Here is a 26,593-nt window from a genome sequence, read left to right on the forward strand (position 1 = left end):
GTCAGTTAAGAACACAATCTTATTTTCAATGACGGCCTAGGAACGCTGGGTTAACTGCCTCGTTCAGGGGCGCAGAACGACAGATTTTCACCTTGTCAGCTCGGGGGATCCATTCTTGCAACCTTACAGTTAACTAGTGTCCTGTATAATCTGACTGAGCATACAAGTATCTAAGTATCTGACTGAGCGGTGGTAGGCAGAAGCAGGTGCGTAAACATTAATTCAAACAGCACTTTCGTGTGTTTTGCCAGCAGCTCTTCGTTGTGCGTCAAGCATTGCGTTGTTTATGACTTCAAGCCCATCAACTCCCGAGACGAGGCTGGTGTAACCGAAGTGAAATGGCTAGCTAGTAAGCGCGTGCTAATAGCTTTTCAAACATAACTCGCTCTGAGCCTTCTAGTAGTTGTTCCCCTTGCTCTGCATGGGTAACGCTGCCTCGAGGGTGGCTGTTGTCGTTGTGTTCCTGGTTCGAGCCCAGGTAGGGGCGAAGAGAGGGACGGAAGCTATGCTGTTACACTGGCAATACTAAAGTGCCTATAAGAACATCCAATAGTCAAAGGTTAATGAAATACAAATGGTATAGAGGGAAATAGATAGTCCTATAATAACTACAACCTAAAACTTCTTACCTGGGAATATTGAAGACTCATGTTAAAAGGAACCACCCGCTTTCATATGTTCTCATGTTCTGAGCAAGGAACTGAAACGTTAGCTATTGCACTTTTACTTCTCCAACACTTTGTTTTTGCATTATTTTTAACCAAATTGAACATGTTTCATTATTTATTTGAGGCTAAATTGATTTTATTGATGTATTATATTAAGTTAAAATAATTGTTCATTCAGTATTGTTGTAATTGTCATTATTACAAATAAATAAATAAAAATCAGCCGATTAATCGGTATCAACTTTTTTGGTCCTCCAATAATCGGTATCAGCGTTGAAAAATCATAATCGGTCGACCTCTGATTACCACCACTGGTTATAACACCCTAAGGCTGTTTCCACGTGGTTATTACCACTACTATGGTTATGACACCCTAAGGCTGTTTCCACATGGTTATTATCACCACCACTGGTTATAACACCCTCCACATGGTTATTATCACTACTATGGTTATAACACCCTAAGGCTGTTTCCACATGGTTATTACCACCACTGGTTATAACACCCCAAGGCTGTTTCCACATGGTTATTATCACTACTATGGTTATAACACCCTAAGGCTGTTTCCATATGGTTATTACCACTACTATGGTTATAACACCCTCCATATGGTTATTACCACTACTATGGTTATAACACCCTAAGGCTGTTTCCACGTGGTTATTACCAACACTGGTTATAACACCCTCCACATGGTTATTATCACTATGGTTATAACACCCCAAGGCTGTTTCCACATGGTTATTATCACCACTGGTTATAACACCCCAAGGCTGTTTCCACATGGTTATTATCACTACTATGGTTATAACACCCTAAGGCTGTTTCCACATGGTTATTGACCCACACAATGAAATCGGGGAGGTGACTGCAGATCTGTGTCTCTATGTTACTTATGTTAGTCATATCTCAGACAGCACTGGGACGATTAAGACGAAACTTGGATGAATGACACATCTTGCCATAAAGATTCGGCATTTTACAAAATGACACTGATTGGCTAGAGGGTGGCGCTATAACAAGAGATTGAAAATGCTGACTTTAAAAGGTCATGCCCCTCACCCTGTTTGACCTAAAGCCATGAAATTCGGTCCCTCTCCTCACAAGGAGCACATTTGCCTCAGGGACTCATAAGCAATGTTCCCTCTAATCTGCGTGCGGGCGCGCAGTAGCCCTTAGACTGCCGCATGACTCAGCCCTTACTCTACACAGACCGGTGCGGCATAACCAATAAGAGCTGGAGTAGGCCTATATGCAAATATACCATTGCCATATATGGATCTGTGCTATTTACTTTGAACTGCACTGTGTTTACAGCTGTGGTCAGGAGTAGATGCTCTTGTTTTGAGATCCAAAGCGAAAACTGCATGTAGCCACGTGTGCACATTTTGTTAATATTCTTTGCTAGTTAGTTAGTTATTAGCCCAGTTATAGATCATTTGTAGTCAGCAATAGGGGAGTGAATTGCTTCTTATAAGAGCACAAATCATGTACATTTCTAGTCCTCTTTAAAAAAAAAAAAAAATTTTTTACAAGTAAGGTAAAGAATTTATTCTTTATTTTCTTACAGGGGCAGTGTTGTATTTTGAGCCGGGCTTGAATAAGCTAATTAGATTGTAATAATGGTATGAGAATAATAATAATCAATTTTATTTTGTAAAGTGGTTTATTCCATCAAACACAACATTTTCAGTCACATTCTTGTCTGAAGGACAAGTTGATAAACAGTTTCATGTTTTAAGCCCTGCATGTTTTTTGTGTTTTTTTTTTTTCCTCCAATAGTCTCCTAGAATGTAGGCTTTACACTGAACACCACACATTGGCTGCTACTGTAGGCTGAACGATAGAACAGCTGTTTCCATGTTAAAATATGGTTGCATGCATTTTCTCCATGGATTGAAGGGGGAAAAAAACTAGTTTAGTCAGTAAGGATGGAATTACGTAAATAAACATGTTTTTTGGAGTCATAGTAAATGGAAATGTGTAGTCCAAAAATATATAAAATATCTATATTTTACTTACAAACTGAAAACATTTAGCAAATGGTCAGTTTGCAAAATGCAATTTGTAGTTTTAGCATTTTATGACGTTAAACAATTCCAATTCTTAACGGATATTTTAACCAAGAAATATCCCTCTCGAACCAGATTCATTAAAACATTAGTTGTTTCCAGAAGAGAGTTAATTAGCTGCCAAAAAGTGACTTGCGTTGTTATCTGTCAATTTGATAGCATTCTTTTAATCTATTCTCACCCTTTTTTATAAGTATAATTTCTCTTGTATTCCATCTGGAGAATAACAGCTGCAAAGTTGGAATGTTGCCCTGAACATCCAAACATAAAAGTGGATAATAGTTGTTGTGCTTTCAGACAGGCTGTGGCCTGCAAAACTGTGCTTTTATCTGATTTATCTCTGTCGTACTAATAACCTTTTAGAATTCTAATTGAATGGAGAAGCAGCCTACATCCTCTTGATTTTTATCATCTTAGTTGTATCTCGTGTGAAGTTTTAGAAGCAATGTGATTGTAACTGAGATATCCAAAGATGTCTGTGGATTGACCGAATGAAGACAAGACATTGTTTTACTGTACTATGATTACCACCAGTGCTTGTGAATCTTTTTTTTTTCTTGAGGAACTATGTCTTCACTTTTACTTTTTATTTTTACAAATATTAACCAGGCATCAGAAGGATGTTCAGAGAACAACCAGCCCATTGTTGGACCAGGCTTTATTCTCACTTTCTACTGGTTCTGTTATGTAGGTGTAGTAGACTGTCTGAGAGGAGAGTACCACGTTGCAGGTGTAGCAGACTGTCTGAGAGGAGAGTACCACGTTGCAGGTGTAGCAGACTGTCTCAGAGGAGAGTACCACGTGTAGCAGACTGTCTCAGTGGAGAGTACCACGTTGCAGGTGTAGCAGACTGTCTCAGAGGAGAGTACCACGTTGCAGGTGTAGCAGACTGTCTCAGAGGAGAGTACCACGTGTAGCAGACTGTCACAGTGGAGAGTACCACGTTGCAGGTGTAGCAGACTGTCTCAGAGGAGAGTACCACGTTGCAGGTGTAGCAGACTGTCTCAGAGGAGAGTACCACGTTGCAGGTGTAGCAGACTGTCTCAGAGGAGAGTACCACGTTGCAGGTGTAGCAGACTGTCTCAGAGGAGAGTACCGCGTTGCAGGTGTAGCAGACTGTCTCAGTGGAGAGTACCACGTTGCAGGTGTAGCAGACTGTCCCAGAGGAGAGTACCACGTTGCAGGTGTAGCAGACTGTCTCAGATGAGAGTACCACGTTGCAGGTGTAGCAGACTGTCTGAGAGGAGAGTACCACGTTGCAGGTGTAGCAGACTGTCTCAGAGGAGAGTACCACGTTGCAGGTGTAGCAGACTGTCTCAGAGGAGAGTACCACGTTGCAGGTGTAGCAGACTGTCTCAGAGGAGAGTACCACGTGTAGCAGACTGTCTCAGTGGAGAGTACCACGTGTAGCAGACTGTCTCAGTGGAGAGTACCACGTTGCAGGTGTAGCAGACTGTCTCAGAGGAGAGTACCACGTTGCAGGTGTAGCAGACTGTCTCAGAGGAGAGTACCACGTTGCAGGTGTAGCAGACTGTCTCAGAGGAGAGTACCACGTTGCAGGTGTAGCAGACTGTCTCAGAGGAGAGTACCACGTTGCAGGTGTAGCAGACTGTCTCAGAGGAGAGTACCACGTTGCAGGTGTAGCAGACTGTCTCAGAGGAGAGTACCACGTTGCAGGTGTAGCAGACTGTCTCAGAGGAGAGTACCACGTGTAGCAGACTGTCACAGTGGAGAGTACCACGTTGCAGGTGTAGCAGACTGTCTCAGAGGAGAGTACCGCGTTGCAGGTGTAGCAGACTGTCTCAGAGGAGAGTACCGCGTTGCAGGTGTAGCAGACTGTCTCAGAGGAGAGTACCACGTTGCAGGTGTAGCAGACTGTCTGAGAGGAGAGTACCACGTTGCAGGTGTAGCAGACTGTCTCAGTGGAGAGTACCACGTTGCAGGTGTAGCAGACTGTCTCAGAGGAGAGTACCACGTTGCAGGTGTAGCAGACTGTCTCAGAGGAGAGTACCACGTTGCAGGTGTAGCAGACTGTCTCAGAGGAGAGTACCACGTTGCAGGTGTAGCAGACTGTCTCAGAGGAGAGTACCACGTTGCAGGTGTAGCAGACTGTCTCAGAGGAGAGTACCACGTTGCAGGTGTAGCAGACTGTCTGAGAGGAGAGTACCACGTTGCAGGTGTAGCAGACTGTCTGAGAGGAGAGTACCACGTTGCAGGTGTAGCAGACTGTCTCAGAGGAGAGTACCATGTTGCAGGTGTAGCAGACTGTCTCAGAGGAGAGTACCACGTTGCAGGTGTAGCAGACTGTCTCAGTGGAGAGTACCACGTTGCAGGTGTAGCAGACTGTCTCAGAGGAGAGTACCACGTTGCAGGTGTAGCAGACTGTTTGAGAGGAGAGTACCACGTTGCAGGTGTAGCAGACTGTCTCAGAGGAGAGTACCACGTTGCAGGTGTAGCAGACTGTTTGAGAGGAGAGTACCACGTTGCAGGTGTAGCAGACTGTCTCAGAGGAGAGTACCACGTTGCAGGTGTAGCAGACTGTCTCAGAGGAGAGTACCACGTGTAGCAGACTGTCTCAGAGGAGAGTACCACGTTGCAGGTGTAGCAGACTGTCTCAGAGGAGAGTACCACGTTGCAGGTGTAGCAGACTGTCTCAGAGGAGAGTACCACGTTGCAGGTGTAGCAGACTGTCTCAGAGGAGAGTACCACGTTGCAGGTGTAGCAGACTGTCTCAGAGGAGAGTACCACGTTGCAGGTGTAGCAGACTGTCTCAGAGGAGAGTACCACGTGTAGCAGACTGTCTCAGAGGAGAGTACCACGTTGCAGGTGTAGCAGACTGTCTCAGAGGAGAGTACCACGTTGCAGGTGTAGCAGACTGTCTGAGGAGAGTACCACGTTGCAGGTGTAGCAGACTGTCTCAGAGGAGAGTACCACGTTGCAGGTGTAGCAGACTGTCTCAGAGGAGAGTACCACGTTGCAGGTGTAGCAGACTGTCTCAGAGGAGAGTACCACGTTGCAGGTGTAGCAGACTGTCTCAGAGGACACTGCTTAATTTGGAGGGATTTGAGGATTGTTCCGTCTTCACCTGTTCACGCCTTACCCTCAGCCGTATTGGTCAATCATCAATTACAATGAAGCAAGTGCTAAAAATGGATTGGATATTCAGATGTATGCCATTAGACTTACAAAAAAAAAAATCTAACTTTTTGAAAATGATTTGCACGGACAAACTTGTTTGCGTATAATAGCAATTGAGAGATATAATTACAGTGTCATTCACTTTACACATGTACCTGCCATTAGCTTGAGGTTAATAGAGTAGCATAGAGCAGTCATTTTGTTCCACTATATGGACATGTAAAGACACTTTATAATCTACAAAATGCCATTTGTTTATTCACAAAATTAAAGATTCATTGATTCAACTCGTCTGATGAACGAGATGAATTCCCCCAATGGAGACTGTTTGTTGAAGGTAGTTATTTCTTTTGACGTTAAGGTAGTTAGTCGGTAACTCGTTCACCACTCTTCCCCGATATGCTCTGGGCGCAATTAGAAGATCAACCCATAAATAACATTAAAATACTTCATATTTGTTAAGCCAAAATGATCCAAATTCTAAAATGCATTAAAAAAAATATTTAAAAAATTACTTTTTTAAAACAGTGATTTTATTAAATTAGGTGGATAAAATAAGACAACTTTAATCTTTAATATTGTTTATATTTCCAATCCTGAAAATGTGCTGTGAAAAAGAAAAACAAGTGATAATGACCCAGTACAACCTTCTTTCCTAAATACATTTGGTCTGTTTCTCACCTCACTTGATACAAGCCGTGCAAAGTTATGCCAACGAGACCTAGAGTGATTGTTGCTTCAACTCAGTGGAAGTGGTTATACTGGGTTTCTCAGCGTAGCAGTGCTGCTCTAGGATCAGTTTAGTCTGATTCTAGATCAGCGTATCTACTCAGACGTTTTGTGAACATAGGCCCAGGATGAAATGGTCAGCGCCGTGTTTTCTACTTGACCCTACGGCTATTTATTGAAATGCTACATAACAGATTATTTTCAGCGCCATCATTCCTCCATTAAAATACACGAACAGTTAAGACTATGGTTACATCATATTCATTTCAGCAGTATATGGGCCTCTGTTCACACATTGACTTGTGTGGCTTCAATACTTCCTAGCCTTAAATTACTTTATCGTAACATTTTGTATTATTTTCCTAGAAAATGTAAATAATGTAGGGGGAAGAATGTTCAGGGCGATATTACCCTCCTTACAACTAGAAGTAATCAATCTTTAAACATTCTAGAAACACGGAATTTAGGAATTCACCCCCCCCAAAAAATATTTGTAGACTATGTGACCATGCAAACCGAGTCCTGAATTTATCTAACATGTTCATCTCAATGTTGCTTTTCTCAACTGGTCCTAAACTCCTTGACTTATTTGGACATTTTCTCCTGAAAAATACTATGATGTCAAGGATCAATATATGTGTAATATGTGAAGAGCACCGAACTGACATTTGGAGAACTATAGTCTTTACATAACAATGTAGTATTATATTTCAGAATGCCAATAGCCATCCTTTGAGTAAAAAACATATTTAATTTATACTTGAGAAAAATAGTAATAATCTGATTTGCACGGAACACAAAATGTATTTTCCTTCGTCAAACAGTAACAATTACATTTTGTTTGAGAGATCATTTCTTTTAAAAGATCAAATTAAATTCATTCTAGGATTGGGGAAAAAAAACAAGTTTGATGCTGGGTTTTCGCATCTCATTATGGGAGGTGAAACATTTTGGTATCCAGAACACAGTCTTATTGGTCAGTCAGTTTCGAGGAATCGTTGAAGGAATTTCTAACGAGGAGAAACAACCCTGTTGAAATCAGACGTTCCTCGTCAAACCATTCAACACTTCTTTTCAGAATCGAGTTTGTGTCATTTTATCATCATGTCCATTAGGGCACGCCTCAGTCTGTTTTCTTCCGTTTGATGCCTAATGAACATGACCCGGACTGAATACCGGTCTAAGTAGACCATGGATACTGGTGATAAATGTCTCTGTATGTAACCATTTTAAAAGCTTGCTTTTGGTTTATTTGTAAATAAAGCATGTCAGTTTTGTCACTGATTTAAAAAAAAAACTTTTGTCTGTCATTTTGAAAAAGAAAATAATAAAAAACCCACTAACCTTTTCTTGTTTCTGTTTTTCACTTAGTAAGACTGTGGGAGTTGCTGACTTTCTTCAAGTCCTCTACCTCCACTGTAACATAAGAGATGCACAGTTAAAACAGTATTTCATATAATACAGGAACAGCCCCACTGACCGTTGAGATGCATGACCAATAACATCGGTTACTTTTCAAACGGTATATTATTAAATCAATACTTACATGAGAGACAGAGGTCTCGAAACAAGGACTCTAGGAAGCCGGAATAGTGTATTGAAGTCTCAAAAGGTGATATCTTGTCTTAACAACTTTTCAAACTCTGTGAACTCATCTTTAGAAGACGGGCTTATGGCATCAATTCCTTTTACATTGTTGACGACACCTGATTTGAGAAGGAAAAAAATGATTTGAGCACCAATGATATGAAGCTTTCCACAGGCAACTGGTGTTGACAATGTCTAAAACTCTTGATGCTTAAACCAGACATTTTGCAATATAAATGGCAGATTCTCTGTAAAGCTTTCTATGAATCTGTAATACGTGTAGACTGTCAGCCTTAAATATTTATCATTCAACATACACTACATGACCAAAAGTATGTGGACACCTGCTTGTTGAACATCTCATTCCAAAATCATGGGCATTAATATGTAGTTGGTCCCCCTTTTGCTGCTATAACAGCCTCCATTCTTCTGGGAAGGCTTTCCACTAGATGTTGGTACATTGCTGCTATAACAGCCTCCACTCTTCTGGGAAGGCTTTCCACTAGATGTTGGTACATTGCTGTTATAAAAGCATTGCTGCAGGGGGACTTGATTCCATTCAGCCACAAGAGCATTAGTGAGGTCGGGCACTGATGTTGGGCGATTAGGCCCGCAGTCAGCATTCCAATTCATCCCGAAGGCTTTCGATGGGATTTAGGTCAGGTCTCTGTGCAGTCAAGTTCTAAACACACTGATTGACTAACCATTTCTGCATGGACCTCGCTTTGTGCACGGGGGTATTCATGCAGAAAGAGCCTTCCCATATATTACCTCAATTATCTCGACACTGGTGCCCCCTCACATTGACTCTGTACCGTAACACCCTGTATATAACCTCCACATTGACTCTGTACCGTAACACCCTGTATATAGTCTCCACATTGACTCTGTACCGTAACACCCTGTATATAACCTCCACATTGACTCTGTACCGTAACACCCTGTATATAGTCTCCACATTGACTCTGTACCGTAACACCCTGTATATAACCTCCACATTGACTCTGTACCGTAACACCCTGTATATAGTCTCCACATTGGCTCTGTACCGTAATACCTTGTATATTGTCTCCACATTGACTCTGTACCGTAACACCCGGTATATAACCTCCACATTGACTCTGTACTGTAATACCCTGTATATAGCCTCCACATTGACTCTGTACCGTAATACCCTGTATATAGCCTCCACATTGACTCTGTACCGTAATACCCTGTATATAGCCTCCACATTGACTCTGTACCGTAATACCCTGTATATAGCCTCCACATTGACTCTGTACCGTAATACCCTGTATATAGCCTCCACATTGACTCTGTACCGTAATACCCTGTATATAGCCTCCACATTGACTCTGTACCGTAATACCCTGTATATAACCTCCACATTGGCTCTGTACCGTAATACCCTGTATATAGTCTCCACATTGACTCTGTACCGTAATACCCTGTATATAGCCTCCACATTGACTCTGTACCGTAATACCCTGTATATAGCCTCCACATTGACTCTGTACCGTAATACCCTGTATATAGCCTCCACATTGACTCTGTACCGTAATACCCTGTATATAACCTCCACATTGGCTCTGTACCGTAATACCCTGTATATAGCCCTGCTGTTGTCATTTACTGCTGCGCTTTAATTATTTGTTATTGTTATCTCATACTCTTTTTGTAGGTACTTTCTTAAAACTGCATTGTTGGTAAAGGACTTGGTAGAGGTCTACTACACCTGTTGTATTCAGCATTTCACTGTGAGGTCTACTACACCTGTTGTATTCAGCATTTCACTGTAAGGTCTACTACACCTGTTGTATTCAGCATTTCTCTGAGGTCTACTACACCTGTTGTATTCAGCATTTCACTGTAAGGTCTACTACACCTGATGTATTCAGCATTTCACTGTAAGGTCTACTACACCTGTTGTATTCAGCATTTCACTGTAAGGTCTACTACACCTGTTGTATTCAGCATTTCACTGTAAGGTCTACTACACCTGTTGTATTCAGCATTTCACTGTAAGGTCTACTACACCTGTTGTATTCAGCATTTCACTGTGAGGTCTACTACACCTGTTGTATTCAGCATTTCACTGTAAGGTCTACTACACCTGTTGTATTCAGCATTTCACTGTGAGGTCTACTACACCTGTTGTATTCAGCATTTCACTGTAAGGTCTACTACACCTGTTGTATTCAGCATTACACTGTGAGGTCTACCTACACCTGTTGTATTCAGCATTTCACTGTGAGGTCTACTACACCTGTTGTATTCAGCATTTCACTGTGAGGTCTACTACACCTGTTGTATTCAGCATTTCACTGTGAGGTCTACCACACCTGTTGTATTCAGCATTTCACTGTGAGGTCTACTACACCTGTTGTATTCAGCATTTCACTGTGAGGTCTACCTGTTGTATTCAGCATTTCACTGTAAGGTCTACTACACCTGTTGTATTCAGCATTTCACTGTGAGGTCTACTACACCTGTTGTATTCAGCATTTCACTGTGAGGTCTACTACACCTGTTGTATTCAGCATTTCACTGTAAGGTCTACTACACCTGTTGTATTCAGCATTTCACTGTGAGGTCTACTGCACCTGTTGTATTCAGCATTTCACTGTAAGGTCTACTACACCTGTTGTATTCAGCATTTCACTGTGAGGTCTACTACACCTGTTGTATTCAGCATTTCACTGTGAGGTCTACTACACCTGTTGTATTCAGCATTTCACTGTAAGGTCTACTACACCTGTTGTATTCAGCATTTCACTGTGAGGTCTACTACACCTGTTGTATTCAGCATTTCACTGTAAGGTCTACTACACCTGTTGTATTCAGCATTACACTGTAAGGTCTACCTACACCTGTTGTATTCAGCATTTCACTGTGAGGTCTACTACACCTGTTGTATTCAGCATTTCACTGTAAGGTCTACTACACTGCTGTTATAACAGCCTCCACTCTTCTGGGAAGGCTTTCCACTAGATGTTGGTACATTGCTGTTATAAAAGCATTGCTGCAGGGGGACTTGATTCCATTCAGCCACAAGAGCATTAGTGAGGTCGGGCACTGATGTTGGGCGATTAGGCCCGCAGTCAGCATTCCAATTCATCCCGAAGGCTTTCGATGGGATTGAGGTCAGGTCTCTGTGCAGTCAAGTTCTAAACACACTGATTGACTAACCATTTCTGCATGGACCTCGCTTTGTGCACGGGGGTATTCATGCAGAAAGAGCCTTCCCATATATTACCTCAATTATCTCGACACTGGTGCCCCCTCACATTGACTCTGTACCGTAACACCCTGTATATAACCTCCACATTGACTCTGTACCGTAACACCCTGTATATAGTCTCCACATTGACTCTGTACCGTAACACCCTGTATATAACCTCCACATTGACTCTGTACCGTAACACCCTGTATATAGTCTCCACATTGACTCTGTACCGTAACACCCTGTATATAACCTCCACATTGACTCTGTACCGTAACACCCTGTATATAGTCTCCACATTGGCTCTGTACCGTAATACCTTGTATATTGTCTCCACATTGACTCTGTACCGTAACACCCGGTATATAACCTCCACATTGACTCTGTACTGTAATACCCTGTATATAGCCTCCACATTGACTCTGTACCGTAATACCCTGTATATAGCCTCCACATTGACTCTGTACCGTAATACCCTGTATATAGCCTCCACATTGACTCTGTACCGTAATACCCTGTATATAGCCTCCACATTGACTCTGTACCGTAATACCCTGTATATAGCCTCCACATTGACTCTGTACCGTAATACCCTGTATATAGCCTCCACATTGACTCTGTACCGTAATACCCTGTATATAGCCTCCACATTGACTCTGTACCGTAATACCCTGTATATAGCCTCCACATTGACTCTGTACCGTAATACCCTGTATATAACCTCCACATTGGCTCTGTACCGTAATACCCTGTATATAGTCTCCACATTGACTCTGTACCGTAATACCCTGTATATAGCCTCCACATTGACTCTGTACCGTAATACCCTGTATATAGCCTCCACATTGACTCTGTACCGTAATACCCTGTATATAGCCTCCACATTGACTCTGTACCGTAATACCCTGTATATAACCTCCACATTGGCTCTGTACCGTAATACCCTGTATATAGCCCTGCTGTTGTCATTTACTGCTGCGCTTTAATTATTTGTTATTGTTATCTCATACTCTTTTTGTAGGTACTTTCTTAAAACTGCATTGTTGGTAAAGGACTTGGTAGAGGTCTACTACACCTGTTGTATTCAGCATTTCACTGTGAGGTCTACTACACCTGTTGTATTCATCATTTCACTGTGAGGTCTACTACACCTGTTGTATTCAGCATTTCACTGTAAGGTCTACTACACCTGATGTATTCAGCATTTCACTGTAAGGTCTACTACACCTGTTGTATTCAGCATTTCACTGTAAGGTCTACTACACCTGTTGTATTCAGCATTTCACTGTAAGGTCTACTACACCTGTTGTATTCAGCATTTCACTGTAAGGTCTACTACACCTGTTGTATTCAGCATTTCACTGTGAGGTCTACTACACCTGTTGTATTCAGCATTTCACTGTAAGGTCTACTACACCTGTTGTATTCAGCATTTCACTGTGAGGTCTACTACACCTGTTGTATTCAGCATTTCACTGTAAGGTCTACTACACCTGTTGTATTCAGCATTACACTGTGAGGTCTACCTACACCTGTTGTATTCAGCATTTCACTGTGAGGTCTACTACACCTGTTGTATTCAGCATTTCACTGTAAGGTCTACTACACCTGTTGTATTCAGCATTTCACTGTAAGGTCTACTACACCTGTTGTATTCAGCATTTCACTGTGAGGTCTACTACACCTGTTGTATTCAGCATTTCACTGTGAGGTCTACTACACCTGTTGTATTCAGCATTTCACTGTAAGGTCTACTACACCTGTTGTATTCAGCATTTCACTGTGAGGTCTACTGCACCTGTTGTATTCAGCATTTCACTGTAAGGTCTACTACACCTGTTGTATTCAGCATTTCACTGTGAGGTCTACTACACCTGTTGTATTCAGCATTTCACTGTGAGGTCTACTACACCTGTTGTATTCAGCATTTCACTGTAAGGTCTACTACACCTGTTGTATTCAGCATTTCACTGTGAGGTCTACTACACCTGTTGTATTCAGCATTTCACTGTAAGGTCTACTACACCTGTTGTATTCAGCATTACACTGTAAGGTCTACCTACACCTGTTGTATTCAGCATTTCACTGTGAGGTCTACTACACCTGTTGTATTCAGCATTTCACTGTAAGGTCTACTACACCTGTTGTATTCAGCATTTCACTGTGAGGTCTACTACACCTGTTGTATTCAGCATTTCACTGTGAGGTCTACTACACCTGTTGTATTCAGCATTTCACTGTAAGGTCTACTACACCTGTTGTATTCAGCATTTCACTGTGAGGTCTACTACACCTGTTGTATTCAGCATTTCACTGTGAGGTCTACTACACCTGTTGTATTCAGCATTTCACTGTAAGGTCTACTACACCTGTTGTATTCAGCATTTCACTGTGAGGTCTACTACACCTGTTGTATTCAGCATTTCACTGTAAGGTCTACTACACCTGATGTATTCAGCATTTCACTGTAAGGTCTACTACACCTGTTGTATTCAGCATTTCACTGTGAGGTCTACTACACCTGTTGTATTCAGCATTTCACTGTGAGGTCTACTACACCTGTTGTATTCAGCATGTCACTGTAGGTCTACCTACACCTGTTGTATTCAGCATTTCACTGTAAGGTCTACTACACCTGTTGTATTCAGCATTTCACTGTGAGGTCTACTACACCTGTTGTATTCAGCATTTCACTGTGAGGTCTACTACACCTGTTGTATTCAGCATTTCACTGTAAGGTCTACTACACCTGTTGTATTCAGCATTTCACTGTGAGGTCTACTGCACCTGTTGTATTCAGCATTTCACTGTAAGGTCTACTACACCTGTTGTATTCAGCATTTCACTGTGAGGTCTACTACACCTGTTGTATTCAGCATTTCACTGTAAGGTCTACTACACCTGTTGTATTCAGCATTTCACTGTGAGGTCAACTACACCTGTTGTATTCAGCATTTCACTGTAAGGTCTACTACACCTGTTGTATTCAGCATTACACTGTAAGGTCTACCTACACCTGTTGTATTCAGAATTTCACTGTGAGGTCTACTACACCTGTTGTATTCAGCATTTCACTGTAAGGTCTACTACACCTGTTGTATTCAGCATTTCACTGTGAGGTCTACTACACCTGTTGTATTCAGCATTTCACTGTGAGGTCTACTACACCTGTTGTATTCAGCATTTCACTGTGAGGTCTACCTGTTGTATTCAGCATTTCACTGTAAGGTCTACTACACCTGTTGTATTCATCATTTCACTGTGAGGTCTACTACACCTGATGTATTCAGCATTTCACTGTAAGGTCTACTACACCTGTTGTATTCAGCATTTCACTGTAAGGTCTACTACACCTGTTGTATTCAGCATTTCACTGTAAGGTCTACCTACACCTGTTGTATTCAGCATTTCACTGTGAGGTCTACTACACCTGTTGTATTCAGCATTTCACTGTGAGGTCTACTACACCTGTTGTATTCAGCATTTCACTGTGAGGTCTACTACACCTGATGTATTCAGCATTTCACTGTGAGGTCTACTACACCTGTTGTATTCAGCATTTCACTGTGAGGTCTACCTACACCTGTTGTATTCAGCATTTCACTGTGAGGTCTACTACACCTGTTGTATTCAGCATTTCACTGTAAGGTCTACTACACCTGATGTATTCAGCATTTCACTTTAAGGTCTACTACACCTGTTGTATTCAGCATTTCACTGTGAGGTCTACTACACCTGTTGTATTCAGCATTTCACTGTGAGGTCTACTACACCTGTTGTATTCAGCATGTCACTGTAGGTCTACCTACACCTGTTGTATTCAGCATTTCACTGTAAGGTCTACTACACCTGTTGTATTCAGCATTTCACTGTGAGGTCTACTACACCTGTTGTATTCAGCATTTCACTGTGAGGTCTACTACACCTGTTGTATTCAGCATTTCACTGTAAGGTCTACTACACCTGTTGTATTCAGCATTTCACTGTGAGGTCTACTGCACCTGTTGTATTCAGCATTTCACTGTAAGGTCTACTACACCTGTTGTATTCAGCATTTCACTGTGAGGTCTACTACACCTGTTGTATTCAGCATTTCACTGTAAGGTCTACTACACCTGTTGTATTCAGCATTTCACTGTGAGGTCTACTACACCTGTTGTATTCAGCATTTCACTGTAAGGTCTACTACACCTGTTGTATTCAGCATTACACTGTAAGGTCTACCTACACCTGTTGTATTCAGCATTTCACTGTGAGGTCTACTACACCTGTTGTATTCAGCATTTCACTGTAAGGTCTACTACACCTGTTGTATTCAGCATTTCACTGTGAGGTCTACTACACCTGTTGTATTCAGCATTTCACTGTGAGGTCTACTACACCTGTTGTATTCAGCATTTCACTGTGAGGTCTACCTGTTGTATTCAGCATTTCACTGTAAGGTCTACTACACCTGTTGTATTCATCATTTCACTGTGAGGTCTACTACACCTGATGTATTCAGCATTTCACTGTAAGGTCTACTACACCTGTTGTATTCAGCATTTCACTGTAAGGTCTACTACACCTGTTGTATTCAGCATTTCACTGTAAGGTCTACCTACACCTGTTGTATTCAGCATTTCACTGTGAGGTCTACTACACCTGTTGTATTCAGCATTTCACTGTGAGGTCTACTACACCTGTTGTATTCAGCATTTCACTGTGAGGTCTACTACACCTGTTGTATTCAGCATTTCACTGTGAGGTCTACTACACCTGTTGTATTCAGCATTTCACTGTAAGGTCTACTACACCTGTTGTATTCAGCATTTCACTGTGAGGTCTACTACACCTGTTGTATTCAGCATTTCACTGTGAGGTCTACTACACCTGTTGTATTCAGCATTTCACTGTGAGGTCTACTACACCTGTTGTATTCAGCATTTCACTGTGAGGTCTACTACACCTGATGTATTCAGCATTTCACTGTGAGGTCTACTACACCTGTTGTATTCAGCATTTCACTGTGAGGTCTACCTACACCTGTTGTATTCAGCATTTCACTGTGAGGTCTACTACACCTGTTGTATTCAGCATTTAACTGTAAGGTCTACCTACACCTGTTGTATTCAGCATTTCACTGTGAGGTCTACTACACCTGTTGTATTCAGCATTTAACTGTAAGGTCTACTACACCTGTTGTATTCAGCATTTCACTGTAAAGTCTACTACACCTGTTGTATTCAGCATTTCACTGTGAGGTCTACTACACCTGTTGTATTCAGCATTTAACTGTCAGGTCTACTACACCTGTTGTATTCAGCATTACACTGTCAGGTCTACTACACCTGTTGTATTCAGCATTTCACTGTGAGGTCTACTACACCTGTTGTATTCAGCATTTCACTGTCAGGTCTACTACACCTGTTGTATTCAGCATTTAACTGTAAGGTCTACTACACCTGTTGTATTCAGCATTTCACTGTAAGGTCTACTACACCTGTTGTATTCAGCATTTCACTGTGAGGTCTACTACACCTGTTGTATTCAGCATTTCACTGTGAGGTCTACTACACCTGTTGTATTCAGCATTTCACTGTGAGGTCTACTACACCTGTTGTATTCAGCATTTCACTGTGAGGTCTACTACACCTGTTGTATTCAGCATTTTACTGTAAGGTCTACTACACCTGTTGTATTCAGCATTTCACTGTGAGGTCTACTACACCTGTTGTATTCAGCATTTCACTGTAGGTCTACTACACCTGTTGTATTCAGCATTTCACTGTAAGGTCTACTACACCTGTTGTATTCAGCATTTCACTGTAAGGTCTACTACACCTGTTGTATTCAGCATTTCACTAAGGTCTACTACACCTGTTGTATTCAGCATTTCACTGTAAGGTCTACTACACCTGTTGTATTCAGCATTTCACTGTGAGGTCTACTACACCTGTTGTATTCAGCATTTCACTGTAAGGTCTACTACACCTGTTGTATTCAGCATTACACTGTAAGGTCTACTACACCTGTTGTATTCAGCATTTCACTGTAAGGTCTACTACACCTGTTGTATTCAGCATTTCACTGTAAGGTGAACTGTAACATTTGATTTAGAGGGATACAGGGTGTGTACATTATTAGGCTTTTGCGTCAGGTCAAACCTAAAAAAAAAAATACCTGGTCCAACTGAGGTCCTGTCCTTCTTACCTGGAATCTCTGTTTCTTCTCTGTCATCTCAGTCACTCTGCTGATTAAAGACTGTTCCGCTCCCTGCATCTTCTTCATCTCCTGTTTCAGGTTCCCCTGCAAGACAAAAACACAGTGCCGTCATCCTGCCGTCAATAGAAAACATGCTTTAGCTCTCTGGAACACGTATTTATACTATAACGCGTGTGATATGTTTATTCACCACTAACGATCCTTAGACAACATTAATACTACGGCTCATACAGCTGGGATGTGATCAGGTATCGCCCCCAGAAACCTCCTTTTACTCTCTGTTCCAGACGTTCTAGACGACCAATTCTTATTGCTTTTAGTCGCACCCTTATTCTACTCCTCCTATGTTCCTCTGGCGATGTAGAGGTGAATCCAGGCCCTGCAGTGCCTAGCTCCACTCCTATTCCCCAGGCGCTCTCTTTTGACGACTTCTGTAACCGTAATAGCCTTGGTTTCATGCATGTTAACATTAGAAGCCTCCTCCCTAAGTTTGTTCTATTCACTGCTTTAGCACACTCTGCCAACCCGGATGTTCTAGCTGTGTCTGAATCCTGGCTTAGGAAGACCACCAAAAATTCAGACATTTTAATTCCAAACTACAACATTTTCAGACAAGATAGAACTGCCAAAGGGGGCGGTGTTGCAATCTACTGCAAAGATAGCCTGCAGAGTTCTGTCCTATTATCCAGGTCTGTACCCAAACAATTTGAACTTCTACTTTTAAAAATCCACCTCTCTAAAAACAAGTCTCTCACCGTTGCTGCCTGCTATAGACCACCCTCTGCCCCCAGCTGTGCTCTGGACACCATATGTGAACTGATTGCCCCCCATCTATCTTCAGAGCTCGTGCTGCTAGGCGACCTAAACTGGAACATGCTTAACACCCCAGCCATCCTACAATCTAAACTTGATGCCCTCAATCTCACACAAATTATCAATGAACCTACCAGGTACCTCCCCAAAGCCTTAAACACGGGCACCCTCATAGATATCATCCTAACCAACTTCCCCTCTAAATACACCTCTGCTGTCTTCAACCAAGATCTCAGCGATCACTGCCTCATTGCCTGCATCCGTAATGGGTCAGCGGTCAAACGACCTCCTCTCATCACTGTAAAACGCTCCCCGAAACACTTCAGCGAGCAGGCCTTTCTAATCGACCTGGCCGGGGTATCCTGGAAGGATATTGACCTCATCCCGTCAGTAGAGGATGCCTGGATATTTTTTAAAAATGCCTTCCTAACCATCTTAAATAAACATGCCCCATTCAAGAAATTTAGAACCAGGAACAGATATAGCCCTTGGTTCTCCCCAGACCTGACTGCCCTTAATCAACACAAAAATGTCCTATGGCGTTCTGCATTAGCATCGAACAGCCCCCGTGATATGCAGCTGTTCAGGGAAGCTAGAAACCATTATACACAGGCAGTTAGAAAAGCCAAGGCTAGCTTTTTCAAGCAGAAATTTGCTTTTTGCAACACTAACTCAAAAAAGTTCTGGGACACTGTAAAGTCCATGGAGAATAAGAACACCTCCTCACAGCTGCCCACTGCACTGAAGATAGGAAACACTGTCACCACTGATAAATCCACCATAATTGAAAATTTCAATAAGCATTTTTCTACTGCTGGCCATGCTTTCCACCTGGCTACTCCTACCCCTGTCAACAGCACTGCACCCCCAACAGCAACTCGCCCAAGCCTTCCCCATTTCTCCTTCTCCCAAATCCATTCAGCTGATGTTCTGAAAGAGCTGCAAAATCTGGACCCCTACAAATCAGCCGGGCTAGACAATCTGGACCCTTTCTTTCTAAAATTATCTGCCGAAATTGTTGCCACCCCTATTACTAGCCTGTTCAACCTCTCTTTCGTGTCGTCTGAGATTCCCAAAGATTGGAAAGCAGCTGCGGTCATCCCCCTCTTCAAAGGGGGGGACACTCTTGACCCAAACTGCTACAGACCTATATCTATCCTACCATGCCTTTCTAAGGTCTTCGAAAGCCAAGTCAACAAACAGATTACCGACCATTTTGAATCTCACCATACCTTCTCTGCTATGCAATCTGGTTTCAGAGCTGGTCATGGGTGCACCTCAGCCACGCTCAAGGTCCTAAACGATATCTTAACCGCCATCGATAAGAAACATTACTGTGCAGCCGTATTCATTGATCTGGCCAAGGCTTTCGACTCTGTCAATCACCACATCCTCATCGGCAGACTCAACAGCCTTGGTTTCTCAAATGATTGCCTCGCCTGGTTCACCAACTACTTCTCTGATAGAGTTCAGTGTGTCAAATCTGAGGGTCTGTTGTCCGGACCTCTGGCAGTCTCTATGGGGGTGCCACAGGGTTCAATTCTTGGACCGACTCTTCTCTGTATACATCAATGAGGTCGCTCTTGCTGCTGGTGAGTCTCTGATCCACCTCTACGCAGACGACACCATTCTGTATACTTCCGGCCCTTCTTTGGACACTGTGTTAACAACCCTCCAGGCAAGCTTCAATGCCATACAACTCTCCTTCCGTGGCCTCCAATTGCTCTTAAATACAAGTAAAACTAAATGCATGCTCTTCAACCGATCGCTACCTGCACCTACCCGCCTGTCCAACATCACTACTCTGGACGGCTCTGACTTAGAATACGTGGACAACTACAAATACTTAGGTGTCTGGTTAGACTGTAAACTCTCCTTCCAGACCCATATCAAACATCTCCAATCCAAAGTTAAATCTAGAATTGGCTTCCTATTTCGCAACAAAGCATCCTTCACTCATGCTGCCAAACATACCCTTGTAAAACTGACCATCCTACCAATCCTCGACTTTGGCGATGTAATTTACAAAATAGCATCCAATACCCTACTCAACAAATTGGATGCAGTCTATCACAGTGCAATCCGTTTTGTCACCAAAGCCCCATATACTACCCACCATTGCGACCTGTACGCTCTCGTTGGCTGGCCCTCGCTTCATACTCGTCGCCAAACCCACTGGCTCCATGTCATCTACAAGACCCTGCTAGGTAAAGTCCCCCCTTATCTCAGCTCGCTGGTCACCATAGCATCTCCCACCTGTAGCACACGCTCCAGCAGGTATATCTCTCTGGTCACCCCCAAAACCAATTCTTTCTTTGGCCGTCTCTCTTTCCAGTTCTCTGCTGCCAATGACTGGAACGAACTACAAAAATCTCTGAAACTGGAAACACTTATCTCCCTCACTAGCTTTAAGCACCAACTGTCAGAGCAGCTCACAGATTACTGCACCTGTACATAGCCCACCTATAATTTAGCCCTATCAACTACCTCTTTCCAAACTGTATTTAATTTATTTATTTATTTTGCTCCTTTGCACCCCATTATTTTTATTTCTACTTTGCACATTCTTCCATTGCAAAACTACCATTCCAGTGTTTTACTTGCTATATTGTATTTACTTTGCCACCAAGGCCTTTTTTTTTTGCCTTTACCTCCCTTCTCACCTCATTTGCTCACATTGTATATAGACTTGTTTATACTTTATTATTGACTGTATGTTTGTTTTACTCCATGTGTAACTCTGTGTTGTTGTATCTGTCGAACTGCTTTGCTTTATCTTGGCCAGGTCGCAATTGTAAATGAGAACTTGTTCTCAACTTGCCTACCTGGTTAAATAAAGGTAAAATAAAATAAAAATAAATAAAAAGGTATTTTTGTGGTGTGTTGGTATGTGTGTTTGGTAAACACTCCTCTGTTTCTCACCCTCAGCTCCCTCTCGGCCTCTCTGATGCTGACGCAAGCGTGGTCCCGGTGCGACCCGATCACGGTACACACGGTACAGACACACACACTACACTGACGGCAGTAGATCCGGTTCATCTCCTGGTGTTCCGGGCACCTGATGACCATGTAAGTTATACTTCAGCTTGCTGCCAGTTGTTTAATGATTTGTCATATAATAAATTAAATAAAACAATCGTCAACTTTAAATGAAACGTTGAAACACAAAGTATTTACAGGAATTCAAGACTTTACTGCAAATACCGTCCAAAGTTGTTAGGAATTTAACTTTGTGCAGCTCAGAAAAGGAAATTCAATTGAGATTCTCCCCAAAATAAGAGTGAAACTTTACCTCCAGGGTGAGGTGTCCTCCACAGGGGGTACCAGGGTGTGGCTCTGGAAGACAGGGGACTCCAGGTGAGGCCGGAGGTGGTCGGAGCACATGGAGGCTCCACACACCAGGCAGGTCTTCACCGCAGGGAGAGAGCCCTGGCTGGGGCAATAGTGGCAGGGTAGGAAGGTCTCCCTAGAGGTTTGACGAGCCAGGCTGGGGGACAGGTTGGTACGTCCAGGGGACAGGTTGTTGGCAGCACGGGTAGGAGAGGTGGAGGTGCCGATTGGACCAGATCTGTTGGAGATCTCTGGAAGAGGCTCCCGCTCAGCTTCAACAGGCTTCTCCTTCGTAGGGGTGACTAAACGTAAATGGGTTGTTATGGTCGTTTCAGCAGGATTCTTGGCGGGTGTGTACGGATCTCTTGCAGGGGGTGGAGGTGGGTCCAGCTCAACGGTGGTGATTCTTCTTGGCGATGTGTTGGTCATGTGACCTGCTGCTGCTTCAGGTGATTTTCTAGGGTCATTCAGTGGTTCTCTTGTAAGAGGTTCTGTTGCAGCAGGGGGTTCGTCCAGCTCAATGGGTGGGTCTCTCCTAGGGGACCTAGACCTATCACGTGTCAGGTCCGGACCTCTGACGGCGACGGACGCAGTACTAGGCGGTTTGGTTGCTAAGGAGAATGGTGCTGCTGGCACCTCCTCCTCACTGGACAACTCGACGTCAGACGACGTGTTCTGATTGGCTGAAGAGGAGGAAGAGGATGTGGCGGGTCTCTTACGGTCACCAGACCGTCCCCTGGAGTGGGAGGAAGAGGAGCTGCCAATCGCTTGTCTCTTGTTGTCGTGAAGATGGCCTCCTGGGACAGGAGAACTGGCTGGTCTCTTCCCTAACAGACGCTTGGATTGAGAGATGGAGGCTCTCTTCCCAAGGGTCCAGCCCGCTGAATTTATCTCAATGACATCCTCTTCATTGGCTCTGCCTTCTATACCCAACACAACATACATAACACAAATAAATTAGTAGTGATTAGGCCTACTTAGGTTACATCAAAAGGACACAAACCTAGCTAAATCTAATTGTATTTGTCACAGCACAGAATACAACAGGTGTAGACTTTAAGCGAAATGCTTGCTTTACAAGCCCTTCCCAATGATGCAGAAATACAAAATGATGGGAAATATCATAAATATCATATTATTTTAAGATAGAATAAGGTCGATTGATTTTAAGGCAAGTCAATGGACTTCAGTAGACCTGTGTCGTTACTCGTGTGCGTCAGTCAATATAGCGTAATATTGTTGTTAATGTTTCTATCATAGCCAAGTCATCACCACCATATTAAAACAATGTGTTAACGATGTGTTATTGTTTTAAACTGTAGGCCTAGTACCATAACACAGGTACATCTTCCCCAGCAGTAGCCTAACTTTGGAAATGTTCGTTCCCATGACTAGTCAGCGAACCTGGGGTGTATTTATTACGTCTTGGAACGGGAAACCGTTGACCGTTTATGAACCAAACAGCAAACGGAATGAAGCGTGGAGGGACCTATCAGAATTGGTCCAATATTAAATTCTCGTTTTCGTTGCAAAAGGTTTTCCGTTTGAAATAAACGGTTTGTGTTGCAAAACGTTTTGTAACAGACTCGGCGTAATGAATAAACCCCTGTATCGTTGTCCCCAGCCTAATTGCGCATGGGCAGAAGTGTCTGGTGAATTCGGGAAGTTACCTGTGGCTGAGCTGGTGCGTGTATGTGCAGGCGCTTCATGTCGCCACGGACTTGCGGTAGTGTCTCTCTTGAACCCCACCGGTAATGTCTTGTACTCCTCCTTGCACTCGGGGCAGTAGTATGGACCGGTGGGCGAACCACTCCATAACTCCTGTATACAGCAGTAGCAGAAAATATGTTTGCATCTCAGCGCAGTCGGATTCCGACATATACCGTGGCACAAAGGACACACCGAGGGCTCGCAGTCCGGGGTCGGCAACGACTGACCCATTTTGCCCAGTAAAAAACGATATTTGTTACGTTTTTTTGTCAACAACACGATAGGCTCGACCTCCAGGGGCCTGTTGCACAAAAGTAGAATTAAGACATCCGGGATAAATGGCTCAGCTGAGCTCAATGAAGCCAAAACATGTGCGTCCAGGCTTAATTGGTTGCACAAAGACCAAGCCAGGATGAGCAGACACGGATTCATTAAACCAGGTGAAACCAATCCTGGATAGGTGCGCGCTCACGGCTCACTCAAATAGACCCCGCCACAGATCACAGATTAACTGATTTACCATGGCAACTAGAGCCGCGTACTTTTCCCCGTCGGAAGCACAAATCCTCATGGAGGCATACGAGGAGGTAAAAGATATAATTAAAAAGAAAGGCAACACCGCCACAGTGATAAAGCAAAGAGAAAAAGCGTGGCAAAGTATTGCAGACCGCCTGAATGCGTAAGTAGTGCACAATTACACACTCACCGCTCCGCTGAAACATCACAATTACAATTCAAATATTTAATTCACATCTCCAAAAATGCAGTTGTACTGTAATTATGAAACGGTTAATTTTTTTTATTGAAATGCACTGCAGATATGAGTGAAATTGTGTAAAGTAACTCCATCACACTGTATAAAGCTATGATAAAATTTTTGATATTTTTACTGAAAACAAGACAAAAATACCAAGTAATTTTTTGCAGTGTGACTCCATTAAGTGTGTGTGTGTGTGTGTGTGTGTGTGTGTGTGTGTGTAGATTAAACATGAACGGGCCAAAACGGACATGGCAGCAGGTCAAAATCAAATACAAGAACATTCTGCAGAATGGTATGGTCCCTGACTAATATTTAACAAAGCACAAGCATATATTGTACCCAGAAGGTGCCTGCTCACACATTGTCTGTACTGTTTTAGCAGTGAAAAAGAATACCCACAGACAAGGCACGGGTGGTGGGTCACCAAAGGCTGACCTTACCCCAGCAGAGGACATGGCCTTGGAGCTAAATAAAGGCAGGCCCGTCTTAGAGGGGATCCCTGGGGGGAAAGAGACGAGCATAGGTTCCTCCCAAGATGCCACCCGCTTCATTCAAGGTATGTCCTTCCATCTCTACATGGGATACAACCACATTCATATTGAATCAATTTGGACTGTCTGACTTTGGTTTACCTATTGCCTTGCAGTGTCTGGCAGCACTGTGTTCCTGTTAGAGCCACCAGCACAAGCACCAGACGATGCTGATCCAGTGAGTACTCCATCAAAGGCATACTGTAGGCCTGGCATGTCTTGTCTACTAGCTTCAATATGAATCCGATTAAATGTGATAGGGTGAAGGCCCCAGTGCAGCAGCAACAGCACATGATGGAGACGATGATGAGGAGGAGACCATCTCTCTGGATTCCAGAAGGCATGAGGTATCATGTTAAGACTGTGAAAGTACTATTTACTCTACAATGGTGAGGAGTCCTCATCAAAATCAAAAAATCTAATTTCTTTTACAGGACCCAGATGCTATACAGTGGGAAAACCAGCCTGGCAACATAGTGCGTATTAATAAAAGGACACCACATCCTGCCAAATTCCAGCTGCGCTAATTGTATTGTGTTCACAGAGCTCACAAGCTATCAGAAAGTTGTATGGCAACCACCTCCGGTGCCAAATAGAACTGGCAGACATAGACATTCAGTACAAGAAGAAAAAGATGGAAAATCTTGCACTGGAGTTCGAAATAAAAAAGAGGACAATTAGGAAACTGGACCTTGAAATAAAAAAAACTTGAGAGGGAGGTGAGATATGCCTTCAATGTACACTGTATGCTAACTGTAACACAAATGTATTAATCATTATTTTTCTTTCCTCCCCCAGCTCCAAGAAGATGACACAGCTCAAAATAAAAATTAGGTATATTCTCGTAAAGTCAAGTGAGCCATGACATATGAGCTCTTATTGTGAGCACACAGGACGGTGGCATCTTTCTAAGGTTTTTTTTATTTTCCCAGCAATCAGTACAACCAAGTCATCGTTATAAGGCATCGCCCTCTTTTGCCCACCCCCCCCAGCACCAGGTGTGGCCACTAGCCTATATGAAGGCCCAAAATTGTGTGTTCCTTTCTGCTCTGACAATGGCATGCCCATTCGTGCGAGATGTGGTGGATGAAGAAGCACTTGTGCTGAGGAGAGCCTTCAGGTGAGAAAGGGTCTTCAGGGACCGGTTGGACCCACTGGCCTTCCCTGATGACCATCTATATGAAAGATACAGGTTTTCTGCAGATGGCATCAGGTATCTATGCAGACTACTGGGTCCCAGGATTAAGCACCGCACTGCACGGAGCCATGCACTGAGTGTGGAGCAAATGGTTTGTGTGGCCTTGCGCTTTTTTGCTAGTGGAGCCTTCCTGTACTCAGTGGGGGATGCAGAACAGCTGAACAAGGCCACAATTTGCCGCACAATAAGGAGTGTGTGTCTGGCTATCAAAGCATTAGCAGATGTCTTCATCTCCTTCCCTGGCCACAGAAGACTCTGTGACATCAAAGAGGAGTTCTATAGGATTGCAGGTAAGAGGATCTACAAATTACAGGACAACTGTTAACACATAGTAGGATACTCATTACTTTGTGTGACAGGTTTCCCCAATGTCATTGGTGCAGTGGACTGCACACACATAAGGATAAAAGCCCCCTCAGGTGCCCATGAGGCCGATTTTGTGAATAGGAAATCCTTTCACAGCATTAATGTTCAGGTGAACATAACTTTTTGATATTGTCCATTGACGAACACTCTGCATTGCCAGTGATGTGCATTGATTGGTGTAATATTCCTCATCTTATGATTTCAGATGGTCTGCAATGCTGACTGTGTGATCAGCAATGTTGTGGCAAAATGGCCTGGCTCAGTC

The 26,593-nt window shown here is 43.1% G+C and overlaps 1 protein-coding gene across 3 annotated transcripts; it reads right to left on the minus strand.

The window, feature by feature from the left end:
- Positions 1-7,712: 7,712 nt before the first annotated feature.
- LOC118943884 (histone-lysine N-methyltransferase SETD1A-like) lies at positions 7,713-23,782 on the minus strand. Of its 3 annotated transcripts, XR_005039209.1 has the most exons (6): positions 23,435-23,782; positions 21,727-22,687; positions 21,357-21,492; positions 17,610-17,705; positions 8,154-8,313; positions 7,713-8,023 (listed from the first exon to the last, which is right to left on the minus strand). XR_005039209.1 is itself a non-coding variant. In XM_036960538.1 (5 exons), exons 1-5 carry the CDS (start codon positions 23,703-23,705, stop codon positions 8,015-8,017), a joined length of 1,473 nt encoding a protein of 490 aa, XP_036816433.1. In that variant the 5' UTR covers positions 23,706-23,782; the 3' UTR covers positions 7,942-8,014. The 3 variants fall into 3 exon arrangements, 1 of the variants encoding a protein (XP_036816433.1); XM_036960538.1 differs by lacking the exon at positions 8,154-8,313 and having other exon boundaries at positions 7,942-8,023; XR_005039210.1 differs by lacking the exons at positions 7,713-8,023; positions 21,357-21,492 and having other exon boundaries at positions 8,301-8,313.
- Positions 23,783-26,593: the final 2,811 nt, after the last annotated feature.

This window comes from Oncorhynchus mykiss, chromosome 2, assembly GCF_013265735.2.
Source record: "Oncorhynchus mykiss isolate Arlee chromosome 2, USDA_OmykA_1.1, whole genome shotgun sequence".
Taxonomy (NCBI): Eukaryota; Metazoa; Chordata; class Actinopteri; order Salmoniformes; family Salmonidae; genus Oncorhynchus; species Oncorhynchus mykiss.

Excerpts from the sequence above, each read along its gene's own strand:
- LOC118943884 (XM_036960538.1), bottom strand. The coding sequence starts at position 23,705 with ATGGGTCAGTCGTTGCCGACCCCGGACTGCGAGCCCTCGGTGTGTCCT. Across the intron at positions 21,493-21,726 it reads GAGGACACCTCACCCTGGAG|GTGCCCGGAACACCAGGAGA; the intron begins GTAAAGTTTCAC and ends CATGGTCATCAG. Across the intron at positions 17,706-21,356 it reads AGGCCGAGAGGGAGCTGAGG|GGGAACCTGAAACAGGAGAT; the intron begins GTGAGAAACAGA and ends TTTGTCTTGCAG.